At 44.9% G+C, this 19871-nt stretch overlaps 1 protein-coding gene across 3 annotated transcripts in view; it reads left to right on the top strand.

Moving 5' to 3' along the window:
• LOC147436370 (FKBP-like peptidyl-prolyl cis-trans isomerase family protein) overlaps positions 1–16106 on the top strand; it is a 66800-nt gene extending 50694 nt beyond the window's left edge. For all 3 annotated transcript variants that reach the window (XM_086489287.1, XM_086489288.1, XM_086489286.1), the window contains 2 exons: positions 14758–14874; positions 15495–16106. In XM_086489287.1, the coding sequence (XP_086345413.1) occupies positions 14758–14874; positions 15495–15617 (240 nt within the window). In that variant the 3' untranslated portion in view covers positions 15618–16106. The remainder of the gene's footprint in view (positions 1–14757; positions 14875–15494) is intronic.
• The last annotated feature ends 3765 nt before the right edge of the window (positions 16107–19871 follow it).

The following is a 19871-nucleotide window of genomic DNA, read 5'->3' as shown; positions in this document are numbered from 1 at the left end:
ACCATCATTCCCTGTTGGCGTCCTTGGAAGATCAAAGATAAAGTCCATAGCAATGCTTTCCCATGGCTTATCCGGAATCGGCAGTGGTTGTAACAACCCTGGTGCCTTTTGCCTGTCAAACTTGACCTTTTGGCAAACTATGCATGCTCGCACAAAGGCATCCACATCTCTCCTCAAGGTAGGCCAATAGAAGAACGTCTCTACCGCTTTAATTGTTGCATCAATGCCACGATGCCCTGCATACGGTGGGACATGACTCTCTTCCATGACCTTATGTCGCAATGGCCTAGTGACTCAAAGTCTGCCATGCATCATCATAAAACCGTCTCTGAGGAGGTAGTGCTTGTGATGTTGCCCCTCTTGTAACTGTTCAAAGATCCTTGCAAAATCTTCATCAGCAGTATACTGTTCCTTCATGTCATCTAACTCATGATGATAAGGAATTGACACAGCTGAAATTTGTGGCTTTCTTGATAACGCATCAGCCACAACATTCTTCTTGCCTTCCACATGCATAATCTGGAAGTGGAACATGGAAAGAATGTTTGCCCATCGCATATGCTTTTCGGATAACTTTGACTGTGTCAAGAAGTATCGCAAGGTCTGATGATCTGTTTGGACAACAAAATCAGCACCTAAGAGGTAGTGCTTCCAGCTAGAAAGCGCATGAATAACGGCCAAGAGTTCTTTCTCATAGACTTGCATAGTCCTCTCTGGCCCTTGCAAAATTCGGCTTTCATATGCTACTACCCGTCCATCTTGCATTAGCACTGCTCCGATGCTACTGCCACACGCGTCACATTGGACCACAAATGACTTCCTGAGATCTGGCAAAACAATAACTGGATCTGAAGTCAACTTTTCCTTTAAGAGACTAAAAGCTGAAATCTCTTTTTGGGTCCATCTGAAAGTGACCTCTTTCTTTTGCAATGTGTGAAGAGGCGATGCTATCTCGGCAAAATTTCTGATAAACCTTCTATAGTAGGAACACAATCCCAAGAAGCTTCTGACATCGTGCACAGTCTTCAAGCCTGGCCATGTCTTGATAGCTTCGACCTTTGCGGGATCCATTCTAACACCATCCTTTGAGACTATGTGGCCCAGAAAGTGGATCTCTTCCAGGAAGAATTCACTTTTCTTAGGATTGACAAGTAACCTGTGACTGCGCAGCTCTTCGAACACAATGGTCAAGTGACGCCTATGCTCCTCTTCATTCTTCGAATACACAATCATGTCATCGAAGAATGTTCCAACAAACTGTTGATGCGAGCGGAAAATCCGGTCCATCATTCTGTTGAACGTGGCAGGAGCATTTGTTAGCCCAAACGGCATCACTAGAAACTCATAAAGACCAAATGTCGTTCTAAACGCAGTCTTGTGCACATCCTCTGGGCTTATACGAATCTGATGGTACCCACTCTTCAGGTCTATCCTGCTGAAAATTGCAGCACCCTCTAAACGATCGAGAATATCATCAATGCGAGGAATAGGAAACCTATTCTTGATGGTATTCTTATTCAACGCACGGTAATCAATACATATGCTCCATGAGCCATCCTTCTTCTGCACTAGGAGCACTGGGGAGCAAAAGGGTGAAGAACTAGGTTGAATCAGCCCCTTCTCTAATAACTCCTCAACCTGGCCCATAATCTCTTTCTGCTGCGCCGCACTAACCCTGTAGGGAGGTCTATTTGGTGGGCTACACCCTGGCACCAAATCTATCCAATGGTCCTCAGGTCTCTCTGGCGGCAATTGCAACGGTAATGAATCAGAAAAACAGTCACTAAACTTTTGCAAAAATGCTGACCTTTCTTTATCTAACACAGATAAATTTGACTGATCACTATCTGAGACATCACGTGCAAAAATCAAGTACACAGAAAGATGATTCTTTATTACAGAAGTGATAGCAGAAGCAGATACAATAGGGACTGACTCTCCTTTAAGCTTTACATCCAAGATGTGAGTTTTGCCCCTATGCTGTACAGTGATCTTTTTGTTGTAGGCATCCAAGACTCCATGCACTCGGAACATCCACGGGATCCCCAACAAGGCGTCACAACCTTCCAGCGGCATGATGTAAAACTCTTCAGTGTCCACATACGACTGAATATGCAGACGCAGTTTTCCAATGATGGGAGTAACACACTGTGAGTGGCCAGGACATGCCAACCCTGCCTCTGCGGTGTACCCCATCTCTTCAGCTTTGATGCCGAGCTTCATAGCTAACTCTGGTGAGATAAAGTTGGCTTTGGCACCTGAATCAAAGAAGATGAGTGCCGTCTGATCCCTAACTTTACCCCATGCCCTGCATAACTCACTGGCATCTGTGCTGGGCCTGTCACCCACCATGTCTGGCACTAAACCTGCCGTGGGTTTTGGCTTCTTGCCTTTCTGGTCTTCTTTATCCTCTGAGTCAGCTGGCCTTTTCCTTTGTGGACAATTGATAGAAATATGACCAGGCTGCTCGCATATAAAGCATTTGTTCTCAGCCATTAGGACCTTCTTTTCCTCGAGCGACTTGCGCACAAAAGGCTTCCTTTTCTGTTTCTTTGCCTGCGCTCCAGAATTCCCAGCTGAATCCTTGTCCTTGGTGGCCTTTTCTGACCCCTGTGACGCATCAGGAGCCGTCTTCACAAAGGGCTTCTTCGCTGAATTTTTCTTTTGCTGCCCTCCTTTATCACTGCTCGGAAATCCACTGTCCTCTCCTTTCAACAGGGCAAGACCAGTGTTCGCAACTTCCATAAGCTGAGTAAGGGTAGCCACTCTATTCTTTGTACAGTAATCGCGAAGCCCTTTAGGCAGCCCACAACAATACTTCTCTATCTGCTCTGTCAATGGCACAAATCTGTAGGAGGTCACGGAGAGTAATGCTTTACAAAACCTCCTATTGTACTCCAGCAAGCTCTTGCACGAAGCTGCCGTAAGCTGGTGCCAATCTGTCAAGACATCGGCTTCAAATTCATTGGATAGCCAAGCAGATGCAAACATTTGCTTGAAGTAAACCCAAGTGGCGGGTGCCTGTCCTTGCATTAACAATGTCGTCCACCATGTAAGCGCATTGTCCTTTAAGAAAGTGGCAGCTTTCCTGACCTTCGAGGCCTCTGTAAAATTCCCTCCCGCATAAGCTGTATCAAACTGCTGGAGGAAAGTGAGTGCCTTTGTCTTGTCCTCGAAACCACTGAAGGTACTGAACTTTACCGCTGCACCACCTTCTTTGTAAGCCTTCGGCTTCTCTAGTGCCCCCAAATTGTCATACGGAATGGTCTACAACATGGGCACTGTACTAGGCATGATCGGCACGTGTTGGCCATTCACATTTTGCGTCAGAGGTGCGATATCTGGCTGCTGTCCAGAAAAACCAGGCATGCCAAAATGACCCTGTGGCACCCCAAACTGGCCCTGGTTGCCGTGGAAACCTTGCTGCATGCCGATAGTACCATACATGGGGTTTGGCATGATGCCTTGCATACCCTCGAACACTGTTCCTGGCATGTACGGCTGACTTCCAGACGCATAACCAGCCATACTTTGGAACACTGATCCACCCCCGAAATACCCAGGATGTATCGTGGGTGGTGGAAAAACTGAGTGCATAGCCTGGTATCCAGCTCCCTGTCCATTCAAGACAGCATGCTGGCTCTGAAAGGTGGCGGGCTGAACTGGCATAACCTGTGGAATAGGCGTTCTAGCCACCTGTTCAAGCACGGGAGGAATCTGCTTTGGAGCCCCCGACTCCGCAACATTCGAGTGTTCCCTTTCCTCCTGCGCCTCATGAAGTACCTGGGCTTGAGCTTCAACAAGCTCCGTACGCGGCGTAGGTTGCCTATTTTGCTGTTGCACTGGTGGCGCTTGTAAGAATTCCATAAACCTCGGATTCTGCACCAGTTGCGAAAAGACATTCACCGCGGCAACTAACTGAGTCTTAAACGCATCATCCTCAAGTTGCCCTGTCATAAAGCCCTGTACTACTGGAGAGACATTCACGTTGACAGGAGGTACAGACTGACAGGGCCGTGAGCTCTCGCCAATCTCAAAAACCATAGGAATCTCCTACCTGTCCTTTGGAGAGGAACCCTCTTCCATAATTCCCTTCCCCTTGTCGGCCATAGTGTAATCCCCGCGTTCTTGCACTGTGTGTCTTTACCCTGAACAATCCCGGCTCACTCTTTGAGGAAAAAGTGATTGATATCCCGGCAATGGAACCATGAAACCGGCCCGTAGGGCGGTAGGCGTTGGCTTTCACCCGAAATTCTTTACTTTAAACACACACACAGAGCACTTTACAAAGAGAACCTGCGACGGGAGTTAACACTTGAATACACACACGGCTCGGAAGCTAGAATGCTCCGAGCAGACGCCGACAACCTGTAGGCCCCAAAATTGGCGCCCCTTTCGGTATTTCTTTATTCTTTAGGAGGGTAAATTACAAGGTAAGGTCCTGGGAATCCTTCACGTGTATCCACCTAGATACCATTTGATTTGGCCAAATTTCGGCAGCATAACAGCCCCAAAACTTGCGCGAAACCAATTCCCCTGCTGGAACTCGCTTGCACTGTCGTATACCCTCTGATTCCTGTCCAAAAACAGTAAATTCAGCACGCTGTATTTACTGGTTTTTGCCCTGTTTTCAGCCCCAAACAGTCCCCTAACTGTCCTTTGCCAGTGGGGCACGATTCCCAATGATCCTGGCGACTGTATGGCTGAAAAACAGTCAAATTACAGCGCATACACAGCGCTGATTTTGCACCTGTACGGTGAGGTTATGACCCTCACCAGTGCCTGCTTTGGAGCAGCAGTTAGCTACCCCTGTTCCTGCTCAAGGAGGCTCTTGCCTCAGCACAAAAGCATGAACCCACACAACTGTACATCAGTCAAATGAGTAGCCCTCTTGTGGGGCATCACATAACTGCACGTAGGGGAGAAAGAGAGCAGTATGTAGCGTGCGGGGCATCACTCCGGTCACCATACTGTGCATAGAGGGCAAGGTAAGCATTCCATAGCTTCTGTACATGTTGCAATCCGCCTGTGGCTGAAAATGGCGCCCCCTTTGTTGATATGCAGCTCGTTTTTGCCTCCCAGAGTGGCAGAATCGCTCACAAGCTGACACGTCGCCCAGTTTCCGAGTTTGGGCTTTCCCTGCTAAAAATATCTCAACTGGTGCGTCAGTTGACTTCGCGGCAGAGTTGTAAAGTGTTCCCCTAGTCATACCGAAGGTAATGACGCGAACACATTTCGTGGCCCAAAATAGCAGTTCCCTAAATTTTAGGAGATGCTTCCGTTGGGCTCCCACTGGTCTTCTGACCATCTATCCTCATTGGGACCGCATCCAAAAATGCAATGTGGCCCAACTGTCGGATACTTTTGGTCGGTAGTCCCACCTTGACTTTACGCCTTAATTGAGTTCACTTCCTAGTATCCACCAACTTGCTAAGTGCGACGGGGGGGACCTATATGATCTTGCTCTGAGCCTAGACATCCTCTTACCATACGAATTCCAGTGCCGACCCCTTCCCGTCTGCGGGTGAATCTACCGTTCACATTGGCCATACAATGTCCGACTGTTTGCTACTTCAAAAAGAGGGTCTTAAACAAATAAAATAAACCCCATTGGAAAGAAACCAACAACCAAGGTTAGCAGTTGCCACATCTCTGTGACATGGTTAATAACTGCCACGTCCTCGTGACACATGAAGCTCCTCAAGCACCTTAGTTATAAAACATGACAAGCACCTCAAGCACCTTTATCATCAAGCACGAGAAGAAACTCAAGCACCTTAGTCAGCAAGCACGACAAGCATCTCAAGCTTGGGCTGGGTTCCCATCTCAAGCTCAGTGTCACGTGACACATCCAATCCTATGTGTCCGTGGACAAGCTACAGCATGACCAGGGTTCAGTTCAGTCAAGTCAGTTTAGATTTAGCAGTGATGTGGCACTTTTGTGAGTCTCTTCGTAGACCGTGCATGCCCAGTCACTTAGTGTAGATGCATATCCTCTGGTTGCACACAGCATGATCATCAGTATTCCCTTCAGAATCCATCAGATTCAGTCAGGGGAATTTTCCAATGCATTTAGTCTATTTTCCCTATTTTTGGTATTTTTCACTTATTATTCTTAAGTGACTTTCCAACAAAAGTAGGTAGGGCAATTTTGCTAAGTTAATATATAAACAAACCCAAGTTAGCACTTTCTGGCAGAAGAGGCAGCAGGAGCACATGCTCAACAAGCACCTTCTCAGCAGAACCCCAGCAGTAACCTTGGCGTTTTTGGTTCCCTAACCTCGTCATAGACTTCAGCCTCGGCGTTTTGATTTGCCATCGCCAGCCTCCACCACCAGCCTGGCGTTTTCAGCATTTCCTACCCGCAAACGACCCCTACCCCTTAGCGTTTGCAGATTCCCCATGATCGCCAGCAAGTCCCAGATTTTGCCAGCGTTTACAATTTCAGCCATTAGCGTTTTTGGATTTCATCAGCAACCACACATCAGCCTCAGCGTTTTGGTTTTCAGCCTTAGCGACAGCAGATGTACAACGTTTTCAGTAGGCATTAGAAGCAGACAATTCAGCTCTAGTTGGATGCAGAAGAACCCCCATTTTCAGCCATAAAAACGCAGCCAAAACAATCATTCCGCTGCACCTAACATTGGTATGAGAGCTTTGGCAGTGTTCTGTTTCACTCACGGAAAGAACCACAAGAATTTTTTTTTGCTTGTTGAGGTTGCACGAACCCAAGTTCGCTTGGGCGTGTCGATTCCTAATCGTGTTTTGTTGAAGAGTGACAGGAATCCCAAGAAAGAAGGGCTTGTCCAGCCTCCCCTTGTGTCTCTTTTCACTCATTGAGAGCGGACCGTGCACTTAGCGGCCGGCCAATCGACGTGAAGTGGGAAAAAGAAACCTTGGTGTGAGCGCAAGGCCGCCAAGGGATGCGCCCACGGAAAAGAGTAGAACTCGGGTGAAGAGAAGATCCTTCTCAAACACGGTTTGCAAGCGAAAGAAAACCTCAAGAACCTCAAGAACTCAAGACCCGCAAGAACCCAAGTTCCTCGTGAACTTAAGAACCCACAAGAACCCACAAGAACCCACGATTGCAGAATGGTCATCACTCGAAGCGGAATGGATACTTCGCTTGGAGGTGATGAGCATGAGAGAGGCGAAGAAGAATTTTCCCCACCAAGAGGTTTTTCTGACCCTTCCCCATCTACGACAAGGATTGCACTAACTCCTATGGAGGCTTTCGACAAGAGGATGATGGATAAGAAGTTAGAAGACAAAGCAAGAGATGCAGAACGAAAAGCAGAAATAGAGCATGACCACGAAGAAACGATGGTAGCCATCGAGAGTAAGTACCAAGAAAGAATGGCAGCCATAGTGCGTGAGAGCGAGCAAGCACGCTTGGAAGCCAAAGAAAGAGAAGCAGAATTTGTTCGTGAGAACAAAGCAAGCATGCAAGAGTTCTTGCGACTCTTTTCTCAAGTCTAGGCACAGATGCAAGAGAATCGGTAAAAGGAGACCCTCTCAGTCTCTTCTTCTCCAAAGCTTGATACACAAGATTTGCATGATTGTGTGAAGCATGATGATGATTTGATTGACAATGATAAGCACAATGATTTGCATGATGATTTAAATGACAAGCATGATGATTTGGATGACAAAGACAAGCATGGTGATTTGCATGATCAAGATGTGATTTCTCACAAGCATGATGAGTTGCATGAAGAAGATGTGATTGTTCGCAAGGATGATGTGTTAGTGGATGCTTTTTCTAGTGAAGCTAACCTCATTGTAGATTTGATCAATCACGAAGACCCGATCTTGGCTTTCGAGTCGAGGTCCGAAGAACCCCCACACGACGATTCGATCACTCAGGAAAAACGGATCTTGGCTCTCGAGCCTAAGTCCAAAGAACCCTCAAAGGAAGTATTATGTGTTCGCATGATTGATACGCACGCTTTGTTCAAGTGTTTTATTCGTGATCGTTTCCTGTATTTTAGTCAGCGTCTTTATGTGATCCCTTTTACTAGGCATGACATATTGTATGTTGAGCACGTTCCACTCATGAATGAGCACGGTTGTATGCGGATTTTTCTTGAAAAGCTGAAAAGTATGTATGTAAGGAAGTCACATTCCATGTCTCTTCCTTGGCATGACACAGTATCCGGAAGAGCACATGAAAGTATGAGCACCAAGCATGGGCATTTCCGTTGTGAATTGCCACTGTTGATTGCTTTAGATCATCTGGCCCTTGCAAAATTCTGCTCTCATAGGCTACTACCCTGCCATCTTGCATTAGCACTGCACCAATGCTACTATCACAGGCATCACACTGGACCACAAATGACTTCCTAAGATCTGGCAACACAATGACTGGATCTGAAGTCATCTTTTCCTTTAAGAGATTAAAAGCTGAAATCTCTTTCGGTGTCTATCTAAAGGTGATTGTCTTCTTTTGAAGAGCATGTAAAGGTGAAGCAATCTCAACGAAATTTCGAATAAACCTTCTGTAATAGGAGCATAGTCCCAAGAAGCTTCGGACATCATGCACCGTCTTCAAATTTGGCCATGACTTGATCGCTTCAACTTTTGCTGGATCCATTCTGACACCATCCTTTGAGACAATGTGTCCCAGAAAGTGAATCTCTTCCAGGAAAAACTCACTTTTCTTTGCATTGATGAGCAACCTATGACTGCGTAGCTCTTTGAACACAATGGCCAAGTGATGCCTATGCTCCTCTTCATTCTTTGAGTAGACTATCATATCATCAAAGAATGTACCAACAAACTGCTGGTGTGGACGGAAAATTCTGTCCATCATCCTATTGAACGTAGCAGGAGCATTTGTGAGACCAAAGGGCATCACTAAAAATTCGTAAAGGCCAAACGTCGTTCTAAAAGCAATCTTGTGCACATCCTCTGATCTAATGCGGATCTGATGGTACCCACTCTTTAGATCTATCCTGCTAAACATAGCTGCTCCTTCTAATTTGTCCATAATATCATCAATTCTCGGTATAGGGAACCTATTCTTGATGGTATTCTTGTTCAGTGCACGGTAGTCGATGCACATACGCCATGAGCCATCCTTTTTCTGCACCAACAATACTGGAGAACAGAATGGAGATGAATTGGGCTGAATCAGCCCCTTTTCTAACAGCTCCTGTACTTGGCCCATTATCTCTTTCTGCTGAGCCGCACTAACCCTGTACGGAGGCTTATTTGGTGGGCTACTGCCTGGCACCAAATCTATCGCATGGTCCTCGGGTCTCTCTGGCGGTAATTGAGACGGTAATGAATAGGAAAAACAGTCACTATACTGTTGTAAAAACATTGACCTTTCTTTATCTAGCACAGATAAATTTGATTCATCACAATCTGACACTTCACGTGCAAAAACCAAGTACGCAGAAAGATGCTTCTTCATTACAGAAGTAATAGCAGAAGCTGATACAGTGGGAATAGACTCCCCTTTAATCTTTACATCCAGAATGTGAGTCTTTCCCCTGCTCTGTACAGTGATCTTTTTGTTGTAGGAATCCATGATTCCCTGTACACGAAACAACCAAGGAATACCTAACAACACATCACATCCGTCCAGTGGCATGATGTAAAATTCTTCAGCATCTACATAGGACTGGATATGTAGACGCAACTTTCCAATGATGGGTGTCACAGCCTCTGTATGGCAGGACATGCCAAACCCGCCTCTGCTGTATACCCCATCTCTTCAGGTCTGATTCCCAACTTTGAAGCCAATTCTGGGGAAATGAAGTTGGCTTTGGCACCTGGATCAAAGAAGATAAGCACTGTTTGATCCCTGACCTTTCCCCATGCTTTGCAAAGCTCACTTGCATCTGAATTTGGCTTGTCGCCCACCATATCTGGCACTAGACCAGCCATGGGCTTCTTTCCTTTCGTGTCCTCCTTGTCTTCAGAATCAGCTGGCCTTTTCTTTGTAGGACAATTGTAAGCAATGTGGCCGGGCTGCTCACAATTAAAGCATTTGTTCTCTGTCCTCAGGACCTTCTTTTGCTCTTCAGACTTGCGAGGAAAACGTTTTTTCCATTTCTTCGTTGGTCCTTTTTTTGATTTAGCCGAAGCTTTGCCTTTCCCTGCGTTGGCTGGCTCCTGAGTCACTTTAGGAACCTCCTTGGAAACATACTTCTTCGCTGAATTTTTCTTGGCTGATGATCCTTCCTTGACGCCAGTATTGAATTCACAATCTTCTCCCTTGAGCAAACCATTGCCAGTGTTTGCTACCTTGATGAGCTGTGTCAAAGTAGTGACTTTGGTCTTCGTACAGTACTTTCTCAATCCTTTAGGTAGACCACAACAGTATTTTTCAATCTGTTCTGTCAATGGCACAAACCTATAGGAAGTTACTGGAAGTAGAGCTTTCCAAAACTTCCAATTGTAGTCATCCAGATTCTTGCAAGTAGCAGCATTAAGCTGGTGCCATTCTGTCATGACATCTGCTTCAAAGTCATCAGATAACCATGCTGCTGCAAAAATCTGCTTGAAATAAATCCATGTGGATGGAGCTTGCCCTTGAAGCAATAAAGTTGTCCACCATTGTCCCGCATTCCGTGTCAAGAAAGTGGTTGCCTTGCGGACCTTTGAAGCCTCTGTAAAGTTTCCCCCTGCATAGGCCTTGTCAAACTGCTGGAGGAATGAGAGAGCCTTCTTCCTGTCATCAAACCCTGTAAAGGTCGTGAATGACACACCTTTGCCACCTTCTTTGTACGGAGTTGGCCTCTCCAGCGGCGTTAAATTGTCATATGGAAGTGACTGAAACATGGGAACACTATTAGGGTTCATCTGTGTTCCTTGGCCGCTATTAACTTGACCTGGAAATGCCATATTTGGCTGCTGATTTGTAATTCAAGCCATACCAAAATTTGCTTGTGGCATCCCAAATTGGCCCTGAGTGCTTTGAAACCCTGGTAGCATGCCTGTGACACCATACATGGGGTTAGGCATCATCGTTTGAGCACTCCCGAACACTGTTCCTGGCGTGTAAAATTGATTTCCAGGTGCATGACTAGCCATGCTCTGGAATACCGATCCACCCCCAAAATAGCCAGGGTGTACTGAAGGTGGTGGGAAGACTTGTTGCATAGCCTGTAGGTTGCTTCCCTGCCCATTAGAACCAGCTATAGGTTGCTGAGACGTGGCGGGCTGAACTGGTACAGCTTGAAAGACTGGCATCTCAGCCACCTGTTCTTGCACCTTAGGCACAGGTTGTGGAGACTGCATGTTCTCCGTCAAGTGTACAGGTGTTTCCATTGACTGTGCAGTATGAATCACCTGTGCTTGAGCCTTAAGAGGCTTTTGAATATGATCCAGTGACCCAACTTGCTGAGACGGAACAGGAGGTTGCAGAAAGGCTAAAAACCTCGGATTTTGCATTACTTGTGTGAACATAGCCACAACAGTAGCCAATTGGGTCCTAAATATATCATCATCCGTCTGTGGTGGTCTTGAGGACTCACCCACTTCATGTGTCTGTTGACCCTGTGAAGAGGAAACCTCTTCAGTCACATCATCTGGTCTGTCAGCCATAATTGCAATTCCCTGTGTCTGGTCTATGATCCCCTCTGTCTTCAAGCCTAAACTGACCAAGGCTCACTTCTATGGGAAAAAGTGATTTAATCCCGTCGATGGAACCATGAAACCGGCCTGTTCAATCCAAAAAGGGCGGTAGACTTTACTTTAAACCTTGATTCAGCTTTCACCCATTTAATTTGTCGTCCACTTTACCTGTACTTTCAAGACACAACAAAGGGGAGAGGGATACAGGCTGCTAGATTGCACCTGTATGAGTAGACCGACACCAGATTGGCCCCTAACTTAGGCGCCCCTTTCGGTATTTCTTTATTATTCAAAAGAGGGAATGAACGCTGTGGATCCCTACAAGCTGCCCCGCACACACTTGGCTGAATTTCAACTGTTCCGGCCCGATTTCGGCAGCATAACTGTACTAGGACCCTTCACAATCAGTATTCCCATGCATTGACTGACTTTCCCGACGCGTACGGGCACTTTGCAAAACCTGGCGAGAATCTGCAGCACACTGAATTCTCTGTTTTCAGCCCCGAAAATGCGCCAGATCACTTGTATAGCGGTTCCCTTGCGTCCCCAAACCTCCTGGGGGTATTAGGGTCCGTTTAGGACCAAAACGCTAAACCTGCAAAAATACACAGCAGGCTGTAATTTACTGTTTCGGGCTCCGTTTCGCGTGCCGGTCGCATCCGTCGCAAGTCCTCGAGCTCCCGCACCTGTAGGGCTACTTGCCCTTTGAATCGGACGAGATTTCGAGCGTGAAACCTCTCCGAATCACCTGTACCTGCGGGGGATTAGCCGCTAGCTAATCCAGCACCTGTGCAAGAGGCTCTTGCCTCGGCAATCGCGCATGAATCGACACAACTGTACATTGGTCAAATGAAGAGCCCACTAGTGGGGCATAACATACTGCCAAAGGGGAGAGAGAGGGCAGTGCGTAGCGTGCAGGGCATCACTCTTGGCACCGCACTGTGCATAAGAGGGAAAGCAAGCACTCCATAGCTTTTAACCTGTGACAAAATCTGAAAATGAGCCTCTCCCAGCTTAAAATTCAGCGCCACTTCTTGTTGCATGAGGAAAGTGCACCAGAAGGTGCCACTTGGCACATTTACAAGCATTTTCCCGTTTCGGGGTTGCCGCCTAAAAATCTCCCAACCGGTTGCCCAGTTGACTTCACGGTAGAGTAAGAAAATGTTCCCCTTGTCATTCCGGAGGTAATGACGCAAACACATTTTCAGGTCCCAAAATAGCAGTTCCCTAAATTTTAGGAGATGCTGCCATTGTATCTTTCTAGGTCATCCGACCCTCTTTGTACATTGCGGCCACATCCAGAACTGAAATGTAGCCTCTGTAGCAAAGGATTCCACTTTGGCTAGTCAATGACCCCACTTTGGCTAACCATAGTCCTTGTCCAACCTTAGTGCTCTCTTGCCCTCAGGCCTGGACTCCCTCTGGACAGTTCCACACTAGCTATGCAATGCAGGGCAATTAGATTTCCCGAGGGGTGTTTCCAAAAAGTGAAAGTAGATAGATAATAAGAAAGAAATCAACAAAAAGGATAGATAGTAGTCACACGCTGGTGACAAGGTATATCGGGATCCAGGAGGACATAGGCTAAGAGAGGTAGGAGGAGAGAGGCAAAGAAGAAGAGAAGGAGGTGGTAGAGGTAGACGAAGGTGCCTCTAGTCATACATGTATATAGACACAGGGATTCATCATAAGGTCCACCTCTGCAGGCTTGCTCTTCTTTGGCACGGATACCACGTGCTTCTCCTGAACCTGTTAGGGTACATTGATGCTAGGAGGATAGAGGGTTGAGAGCAGAGATAGGAGAGACATGAGGTGTCATCGGGATCTAGGAGGACAGAAGCTGATAGAGCTAGGAAGAGAGAAGCAAAGAAGAAGAGAAGGGCGGCGCTAGAGGCAGACGGAGTTGCCTCTAGTCATACATGTTTATAGACACTCAGATTCATCACAAAGTCGACCTTACAGGCTTACTCTTCTTCAGCACGGATACCACGTGCTTCTCCTGAACGTGGTAGGGTACATTCATGCTAGGAGGATAGAGCGTTGAGAGCAGAGATAGGAGAGACATGAGGTATCATCGGGATCTAGAGGGACACAGGCTGATAGAGCTAGGAGGAGAGAAGCAAAGAAGAAGAGAAGAAGACGCCAAAGGCATATGGAGGTGCCTCTAGTCAGACAGGTATTTAGACACAGGGATTCACCACAGGATCCACCTCTGAAGGCTATGGAATGAAAAGAGAAATTCCTCGGCTCCAGGGTAGTTTTCGTTCGACGTACGGGACGTCTAGTACCGTTCGGTCGGACCCGTTCCGTTCCGTACGTTTAGTACGTTTAGTACGATCGAAAAATGTAGCCGTTTATGACCGTTGGCGGCAGTTTTTGCACGCGTTAGTTGGCGTTTAGGGAGCCGTTTTGGAGCATGTTTGCAATCATGTGGCATGTACCAATGCCTATTGCCATGCTCTCCCTCTCACATCCATAATGTCCCATGCTCTCCCTCTCCCATGCTCTTCCTCTTCCTATAATCTATTTAAGCAACTCCTCCACCTTGTTCTCAACACAACTTACAAGCTACAAGCTCTAGCCTCTCAATGCTCTCATCATCCATGTGCTCCCATTGAAGCTCTCAAGTGACAAGGCTCAAGCTCTCCTTCTCTCCCTTGGGTTTCTCCCCCTCAAGCTCCCATTGAAGCTTTCGAGTCTCAAGTGACAAGCTCTCCATTATCTCTCCCTTGGGTCTCTCCCTCTCAAGCTCTCATAATTGTAATCTGTCTAAATGTCAAGTTTCTTTAAGGCCTAAGCCTTAGGCTTAAGAATTATTTGTTTTCTTTAATATTTTGAACGTACATAACGTCATCGTACATCATAATTTTTTTTAGTTTGTTTAGTACCGCACATCGTCGTACGTGTACAAAACGTACAAGACCATACGAGACCACCCTGCTTGGCTCATGTGCATACTGCAACCCAACACTCACGTAAGAGAGCCATGTACAGGCTGTACCGACATTTTTCAATACCTAAATGTCTGTTTATACCATACAAACCTTCAATGGAAGTCTTCTGGAGATGAATTATCACCCCAGTATGTAAAGCAACAGAAATGCTCTTTTTTTCATTAAGGACAGCTATGGGTCTTACATGTTTGGCTCTGTCGTGTGATTGGAGATGTAGGTCATCGAAGGGCTTGACAAAGCTGTACAATCAATGAAAGAAGGTGGTGTTCGCCGTGTTATAATTCCTCCTTCTCAAGGGTACCAGAACACAATGCAGGGACCTATTCCTCCCAATGTATGTTTCTATACCATGCTTTACATTAAGGTGTAAAAATGGCTGAAACTTTTGTGTCACGTCTTTGCATGTGATTGTTTGTGAAGGCATTGTGCAAGAGATGTTCTGTATGCTGCAGCCTCTTCATCTTTCCATGATGAAAAATTGTGTGCGTGTTTTTTTAAAAAAAAACTTGTGTTGATTATCTCAGTAGGAAGCCATCACACTAGAAATGTGCTTATGTTCATTAGCTATGCCATTTTCTTCTTTTGTGTCTCCTTTGTATGAAGTGCTGTCACAATTTTGAAACTTGCACTGTGATCACAGGTGAAAGCTATTCAGTTATAAGTAAGTTTCTTGCAATGTTTTTATGAATTTGGGGTGGCGTTATCCTGCTAAATTATCTCGTCGTTTTCTTTGTATGCATCTTTTCAAATTCCGAGCATAGGAGGGGATATAACCTCCATAGACATAGCTATAGAGTGCATTAGACATTGAGACCATTCGTTGTTGTTCCTGGCAAGAGCGAGATCAAATTCTATGACTGGTGACATCATTTAGTAAGCTGTATGCTAGAGTCAATGATAGTCCACCTGTTTTTTTTTTTTTTTTGGGTAAAGCTTACATTGTGTTGTGTGCAGGTATTTGATAGACAGAGGCTGTACACAACGATTTTCAATCCGACCCGTTTGGCTAATGGAGAGGGGTCCACCCTTGGCACCCTTATATTTGATATCGAGCTATTGAGAATCCGGCCAAATTAAAGTACTTGCTTGTAGTGCTTGTTATCAGAAGGCATCAAGTGTAACATTGTTGTAAAGAGATGTTGATTGAACGTGTAAAGACAAGTTGAAGGCAAGATGGTGATTTTGTACTTGTCATAGAGACCTTGTAAATAACCCAGGACCTGAGGATCTATGGAGTTAGTCAGACAAGCGCTATACTTTTTATTCTCGAGTAATTGTACTCTGATGTAAGCCATTGCAAGTGAGCAAGCTTATTGCAATGAAAGTATCTGCAATGAAATAACTCAATTAACCATGACAGCAAAGTACCTCAGTTAAGTACATCCCTAGAAAGCCCAACAGGCAATACGCAACCAATGAGGTCGTTGGTATGTGTTGCAACAAAGCGTCATCAGCTCATCAAGGACAGAGATAATAGGTGTATCTTTGGTGTGTAAAAAGACTGCAAAGTCATAATTGACTTGTGTGGTGACACTATTTGCAATGATATTTGAATGTGCTTCTTCATCTGCTACATCAACAACCCTTCAAACAATTTGCAATCCAAAGCCATAAAAGAAAGTGCATGTTTCTTTTTTTATTGTCTCACTCTATCTTAATGACCCACATAAGCCAAAGGAAAACCCTAAATCAATGCCAATAATCCCTAAAATAACACCTAGAAACCCTCCATCAATAGTTGTAAAAGCAAAAGCAAAGACTAATACCCCTACTACAAGCAAGTAAAGCCATATGCAGGTGATCCCTTCGAATGTACATATTCCTTTCAGCTTTGCTTGGTTCCAAAATAAAGAATTTTTCTGTACAAAAGCTGAGGGATGTTTTTGCTCCACATACAAGATGCTACTCCGTTAATGGAGTAGTGAGTTTTGAGCAATATGGTTATTAATGAGTGAGCAAGTGTGCCCGGAGAACACAACTAATAGTCTTTGACCTCTTCCATGCTATTTGGTGTGCCTTGTAGAGATTGAAGTGCACATCACACAAACAGCTTCGATTGACTTGACCTTGACTTCGAAATCAAGCAGTACCCCCTCCGTAGAAGCTTCCTTCTAGGTTGAGTAGCTTATCCGTCCCCAACTAGTCTTGCTTGGTGGGCCTTGCTATATAACATCTATAGAATATAACAGGACATATGCAAATTGACTTTTAGCAGCTAGCATTGAAGGGAACAAGAGCAAGACTAATTTGGGAAGGGCGGCATTGCGTGAAAGGGATATACACTTGAAAAATGCTACAATGTTTATGGGAGGAGACAAAGTTAAGCGCATCAATTCTTTAGAGATTATAGGGGTGGTTACAATTGAGAATATATCCAAGGGAGGTTGTACTACTATGTCTATAGATGAATGTTTTTTCTATTGTACATGATACATGTAAATTCTTGCAAACGGAACGTATTTCAAAAACAAATGTTTCATTGAATGGTTGGTAGCGCCTTTTTTGTGTTGTAGTTATACCCAATATAATGAATGAGGACAATGATATATGTAACTTCACCTACTGTGTTTTGTGTTATGGCACCGACAATGCATGTTGCATCGTTTGTCACACTGATTGTAAAGTTGATATTTTGAGTGATCATGCAGTGCACATAAATTGCGATTGAATCCAGCTCATTGAACTGAGGGTCTAGGAGCCACTATTGAAGGACATTTATGGTACCCGCGTTCGTCGTCGTTTCAAGTTTTGTAATGTCAGTTTGATTGTACAATTTATAAAAGGTAAGGTTGTTATAGTGTTGGATGTCCGATATGTGAGTGCAGATTATCGTAATAGAGTTGTTGCTGTAGTCATACACATGCACTTCATCTATAATATATGCACCCAAGGTACAATTGATCTCATCTATGATTAGTTTTCTATCACAAAAAATGGTGAAGAACTGACGCAATTCAGGGTCCGTTGCATGTCTTATAGAGCATGACATCTTGTACAAAGTTGCATGTAGCTAGTGGAGCGAGCTTGTGATATGGCATGTGTTACAAAGCTCCCGTGCGTGACTACAAACTGGGGGTAGCTGGGCAAGATCACCGAGCAAAACAACACACTTGTTGTTGAAGGGATTTGCCAATTTATTGCTTGTTACATTGATATTTTGTCTTACGATAAGGTCAAGAGTCATTTGGGTTAACATGGATAGCTCGTAATATCTGCCTCTTTTATGTCCAAATACGCTTATCGGTCTCATGAATAGAGAGAGGATATTGTTGATTCGTGGTTGGTATCTTAAACTGGTAATGGACTGTAAACACAATGCTGCTAATCCTTGTTGCTGCTCTACTCCGATGACAGTGCCCAACAAAATAATACAGAAGTGAGGGCAACTGGAGTGTATATTTCATTTATCTGTCGACCTCGTTTATCGCTATATATGTGAGGTATGCCATCGTGTAGCAGAGACATATTTCTAAATTGTGAGCGAAGATGTCAGATTGCATGCTTCGATCTTTATATAATGCCATGATTTCAAACCATGACCTAGCATATGGACAGTAAGCTAGTTTCAAGTTGGCTGCAGTTTGCTCTTTAGCTTGTTGATGCTCGGTCTGTAATCTTCTAGGTCTTGAGAACTTCATACTAACACCTAGTACGAAAAAAACGAGGACATATATAGTATGGCATCAATTATTTAGACACCTAGTATGGTATAAATTATTTAGAGCTAAAGTAAAGATGCACAAAGCGAATTCACTACTATGATACACCACATGCATTCACTAATTGTGTATTCACTACTCTAATACATCACATACATTTGGCAAGCAACCATATGCAAAAAGTTGCGTGTGTAACTCATGTGCAGATGTTGATCGACATTGAGTGTCTAGTTCTGAAAACAAGATCCAAATAAACCAAAGCAAAGGAAGTAATGCGGAAAATTCTACAACAAGCAAGTAGAAATAACATGAATGAATTGCAATAATAAATGAGGTGCTTTACTGACCTGCAATGTTGTACTCTTGCTTTTTGATTGTCCAATCTATAGGCCGATATGTGAGTCAAGCTAAAAAAAGCAATGTGAATAGTTAAACATATCGTCTTGCAATGCAACGTTACAGTGAAAGTGCACAGTATATTGTGCACGTCATACACAAGTGCCATACAAAAACATGGTGGAGAGCTGGCACTAAAAAACGGAAGCCGTGTCCTGCCCCATAGCGTCTATGTGTTGCGCCAAGCAAACGCATGCGTATGAAAAATTGAATGCAGATAACGGACTTTGCAATGTTGTCGAGCTGGAGTCGCGCTTGTGCAATTGAAACGTACAGTGTTGTGAATATATGTCCTCCCTGCCATACACAAAACATGCAAATGTATCTTTATGCTCTATGTTCTATGATCAATATTACCTTCTCTCTCTCTCTCTCTCTCTCTCTCTCTCTCACACACACACACACACACACACACACACACACACACACACACACACACACAGTTGTAAGCTGCTTTGGTCAGCAATTATGTCTTCTTGCCTCCTTGCTGACTAACCTGCGTTATGTATCGATACCAAATTGATGTCTGCATTTGCAACCATCTGAACTTGATGCGATAGCTGCTGCGTACATGGACCTTTGCTCATAGGATCCGCCACCAAGTCGTGGTTATTGACAAGAAGGAAGCTTCGAAGCAGTAACTGCTATGCGTTCAAATCCACACCACCAAAATTCTCTGCTTCGTATGCATCTGTTGAAGAGCAACGCTTCAGTATACTGTTGTTGCTAATCTTAACTACGGCCGCATTGGTTGGCCGCCTGCGCGCGGTTTAGAAAGAGAATCTCTTTACAGGCCGTAATATTGGCCATATTGTCTGTAAAATTCTTGCTATCCCACCCAGTTGTTGAATGGCCAGCAATGAACTACTGTTGGAGGCTAATAGGTGCTGACATATTGATATGCATGTCTCCAGAAATGGATAGACAACGGTTGACAACGGTTGCGAGGCTTAGATCTCCGCCAAAGCCTACTTGGTCGACGGAGATGAAGATGTTGCTGGCAACTTCAATGTCTTCACGGTAGCGCAGGCGGGTAGAGATATGCTATTGGCAGCTTCAATGTCATAGGTGGGCTTACCAAGTAAAGAGAGCAGCACGTAGTGTTTTTGGGCCGAGTGCGGCATCTGTAGAAGAAAGAGAGTGGCATCTGTAGAAGAAAGAGAGTAGCAGTAGTGTTTTTGGCCGAGAGCTGCACCTGCAGACAAAAAAAAACGCCAGCGCCGTCTTATTTTTGCTGCTACTCGTTCGAGCGGCACCTGCAAACCAAAAAAAACGC

This window comes from Adiantum capillus-veneris, chromosome 18 (assembly GCF_014529385.1).
Source record: "Adiantum capillus-veneris isolate H3 chromosome 18, ASM1452938v2, whole genome shotgun sequence".
In the NCBI taxonomy this organism is placed as follows: Eukaryota; Viridiplantae; Streptophyta; class Polypodiopsida; order Polypodiales; family Pteridaceae; genus Adiantum; species Adiantum capillus-veneris.
Note: the sequence above shows the minus strand (reverse complement) of the source record. Positions and strands in the feature narration are given on the sequence as shown.